The sequence below is a fragment of the Myotis brandtii genome, unplaced genomic scaffold, assembly GCF_000412655.1.
Source record: "Myotis brandtii unplaced genomic scaffold, ASM41265v1 scaffold384, whole genome shotgun sequence".
NCBI lineage: Eukaryota > Metazoa > Chordata > Mammalia > Chiroptera > Vespertilionidae > Myotis > Myotis brandtii.
In genome coordinates, this window is record NW_005364745.1 from 3,863,024 (window position 1) to 3,866,996 (window position 3,973).

Below are 3,973 nucleotides of genomic sequence, written 5' to 3' on the forward strand. Positions count from 1 at the left end.
TGTGTACCTCAAAACGATGTGGTCCAAGGCTGTGGATTTGGTATCAGCTCCGTGTTTTATAACAGACATCAGTCCGTGTCTGACATTTTATTTGCCTGTAGCTACAAACTGGGCCTCACTCTTTCCAGAACTCCCTTTCCACAAGGGCGGTTATTTCTTCCTACCTCTGCCCTCCAGTTTCCAGAACGTATAGGGTTGGAGGTAGCCCTATAATAAGATACAGGCAGAGTTCGAAGGAGATGGGTATTGGGCAAGAGTGCAGAGGCTGGTGGACAGAAAACGAGCCAAGGCTGAACCCCTGTAGACACAGGAGGAGCCTTGACAAAGTAACTCTTAACTACACAGTCTCAGCTCTTGGGACTGGACATCAGCCCTGAATGTGGTGGCTGGAAACTCGGTCAAAGACAGCCATGTCCTTTCCCCGCAGCCACACACGTTACTTTACTTGGATCTTGGCAGATGTGGTTAAGAGTCTTGAAATGAAGAGATTATCCTGGATTATCCACTTGGGCCTTAAATATCATCCCAAGTGTTCTTATAAGAGAGAGGCAGAGGGAAAATTCACACACACACACACGAGAAGGCAATGCAAACATGAGCAGAGAGAGATTTGAAAGATACTAAGACACCAGCCTTAAAGATTGGCATGAGGGTCTACCAGCCAAGGAACGCTGGCAGCCGCCCCAGCCTGCAAGAGGCCGGGAGCAGGCCTTCCCCAGAGCATCTGGAGAGAGTGCCACCCGCCTACACTTGGATTTCATGCCAGTAATACTGACTTTGGATGTCTGTCCTCCAGAACTATAAGAAACTAGATTTCTGTTGTTTCAAGCTGCCAAGTTTGTGGCGATTTGTTATAGAAACTAGTAGAGGCGACTTACGGCAGGCATGATGTAAGAGCTGGGGAAGGGCAGAGCAGATCCCTCCACCAGGTCACAGACGCTCCAAAGCTTGGAAACCACGCGATTACCTACAAGGGGTAGAGTCTGGGTTTGAACCCAGATCCGTCTGCTGAGCGATACAACCACATAATGCTGCTGCCCAGGACCTCAGAATGGACAAGTTCTCGTGCTAAAGCCAGAACAAATTTGGGTAGCCAAATTTACGGTATTTCTCACACATTAAAACACAATGAAAATGATACAAACAAGCAGAAAAATCTGACTCTAAACTGAAGTCATGCATGTAGGTTCACAAAGGGATTCATGAAAAGGAATTACGTTCACTTGCTTGTTTTAAGAATAATATAACAGGGGTTTTGGTGACCTTCTCTCCCACGTCCATGTGTGTCTGCAGGTGGTGGGCAGGGGAGTGGGAAGCATGTTCGGCCACATGTGGGCCCCACGGAGAGAAGACGCGAACAGTGCTGTGTATCCAGACCACGGGCTCTGATGAGCAGGCTCTGCCGGCTAAAGACTGCCTGCACCTGCTGAAGCCCAAGGCCCTGGCGTCCTGCAACAGGGACATCTTGTGTCCATCGGACTGGACCGTCGGCAACTGGAGTGAGGTGAGCGCAGGGTTCAAAGGGAAGCTGGCATTATTTATCAGCCCCTCCCATTCCGCGTCAGTCCAAGTGACCCTGGAGAAAATGGTGCAGTGGCCAGCGTCGCACCTCTGGCCCGTTTCCTGCATTTCCCACTGCCCATTGTTCTGTTGGCTTGTTTTCTGTTCTTACGGATCTTCCTCTTCCTTGTCCAGTGGTCAGACACCTGCCGGGGAAGAGCTGGGTCCTGCTTCACAGGCCCACGCAGCTCAGTGAGAAATGGTCAGGGTTTTGTTGGCCTGTTGCTAACCCACTGGCCGGGGAGTGGGAAGTCAGGGCTCCCACCACCCCGAGAGCCAGTTTGTGAGACATTGACTGTGCTTATGTGTCCCTGGAGCTGCTCCAGTAAGTGAAACCAAGGACTGTTGCTCTGATGGTGGGATGACAGGCGGTGCACCTGACCCTCGAAGATGCCTCTCAAACATCCATCTTTCCAGCACGTGTCAAGGCCAGACCTGACCCGCGTTTAGGATGGCTACTGTTATTAGCCACATCCATTCAAATAAGTGGTGCATTTCCCCAAGTTAATTTGATTTAATTCTCTGAATGTAACTAGAAATCAGTGGGCTCGGCCATGAAAACTTCCAGGCTTCCGTTTTCCTGGGGTCACCGTTGCACCTGGTAACATCAAGGCTCATGTGCCCAGGGTCTGTGGTGGAAGTGGACCCCTTTATCTTCCAGGGTCCTGGAGTCTCTGGGGCTCCACTCTGCTTCCTCATGCACATTTCAGTCAACGACCGAAGGAGTGAGAAAAGACAAATGCTTTTTAAAAACCGGCAGGGCAGAATCTATCCATGGATGCTGACTTCCATAAGCTCCCTTGGGAAGCCACTCGCCTTCCACAGTAATGCTCCCATTGACCAGAGTGTCTGAGGAACGCTTCTTAGAACTCACCTTCAGAGAAATGGAAAACACTGGGTTCAGGAGGATCAATTAGAAAATCAATTAGAACTAAGTTTGATGAGTAAGGGACTAATGTGACCAATTCAGATAAAACCTTTTGGTTTAAAACATTTTATTATAAGTAAACGAGATTAGTTTTAATCACTTATAAAGTTACTCTGAAAGTGTTTACTGAAGAGGAATTTGAAAATTTGTATAAGCAACGTTACCATCCCTGAAGATAACTAATTGAACACAAAAGAGCTCCTCTGAATACAGCCACTTTGATGACCTTATTTCCAAAACTCAATTTTATTAGCTCATAGTCACAGCTTGGGCTTATTTAGCTTCTAATCCTGTAGAGAATGAATTCTTGGTCATGTAGCTGAAATTTTTTTAAAATGGCAAGTATGGTCCCTGTACTGTAAGAACTTCCTATCAAATGGAGAAATAGGACAAAAAGAAAAGACAGAGGTACATGTAAAGAAAATGTACCTACAAACCAATACAGGTGCACTGCCGATAGCAGCACTGATTCATGTGGACACATCAGCAATAGTCCAGAACATTCCCCCTGCTATTCCCAGGAGGGTACCATGAGAGCCAATGTGGTAAATTACACTGTTGTTGAAATAAGGCTGAATGGGGTACTGTGGCTCCCCCATTAAATCTATTTATCAAAAATGTTTTGGCTGCATCAGAAGCAGTTAATTTTTGTCATGTAGAATTTACTAATTGCCAGAGTCCTAATGCTTTTTATAAGAACTGCAATTACATGTTTGGCTGAGGAGTTCTTTTTATTGTGTCCTGTTTATGGGGAGCAAAATGATGTGACTTAATTGGGGCAAAGGACCAACATGTTGGCGTGATGGGACAAGCACTTGTGTCGGTTGTTCCAAATACAGGCCCTTGCAGGTGTGTTGTTAGCAGACAGGGAATCCAGTTTCTAGCTTCCACTTGATGGAGCAGAGCAGAAAGGCTGAGCTGCTGCCTTCGTCCAGATGTTGCCAGCACAGGTGCCTGTAGTTAAATCAGAATCAAAATACTCATCAAATGGGTCTTCCTGTCTTCCCTCTGCCATCTTGCTAATGGCCGTACACATTCGCCCTCAATTTCTCAAATACTCTGTTTGCCGGAATACAGTGAAATGTCTTTGTCATTCTAGCTCTGCTCAGCTACTTTTTTAAGAGAGATGACTTAGTGATCCTTGCTATATACACATAGTGTTCATGGTCTGGATTTTGTCTTGCGGTTGACCTTCATTCAGGTGCCTGATCATTTGGTCTGCACTGGACCTTTTGGGTCACCCTGGATGAGTCTAAAGCTCTCACGTAACTGGGCCAAAAGACCCAAGAACCTTGAGGCCCCGGGACTCCTGTAGAATGGTCCCCCCTGTACTGACCAAGGTGGGAAGAATGAGAAAAGGCAAATCGATGAGCTGTCCTTCTCAGTCAAGGCAGATCTACCAGCCCAAGCGAGGAGAGAGGGCGGGCTCAGCTGTGTCCATGGTCAGAGCGGAGACCTAGTGAGACCTAGAGGCTTCTCCCAGGG

At 47.3% G+C, this 3,973-nt stretch overlaps 1 protein-coding gene across 1 annotated transcript in view; it reads left to right on the top strand.

The window, feature by feature from the left end:
- ADAMTS12 (ADAM metallopeptidase with thrombospondin type 1 motif, 12) overlaps positions 1–3,973 on the top strand; it is a 187,670-nt gene that overhangs the window by 148,536 nt on the left and 35,161 nt on the right. The window contains exon 18 of the mRNA XM_005872608.2: positions 1,294–1,504. Coding sequence (XP_005872670.1) covers positions 1,294–1,504 — 211 coding nt within the window. The remainder of the gene's footprint in view (positions 1–1,293; positions 1,505–3,973) is intronic.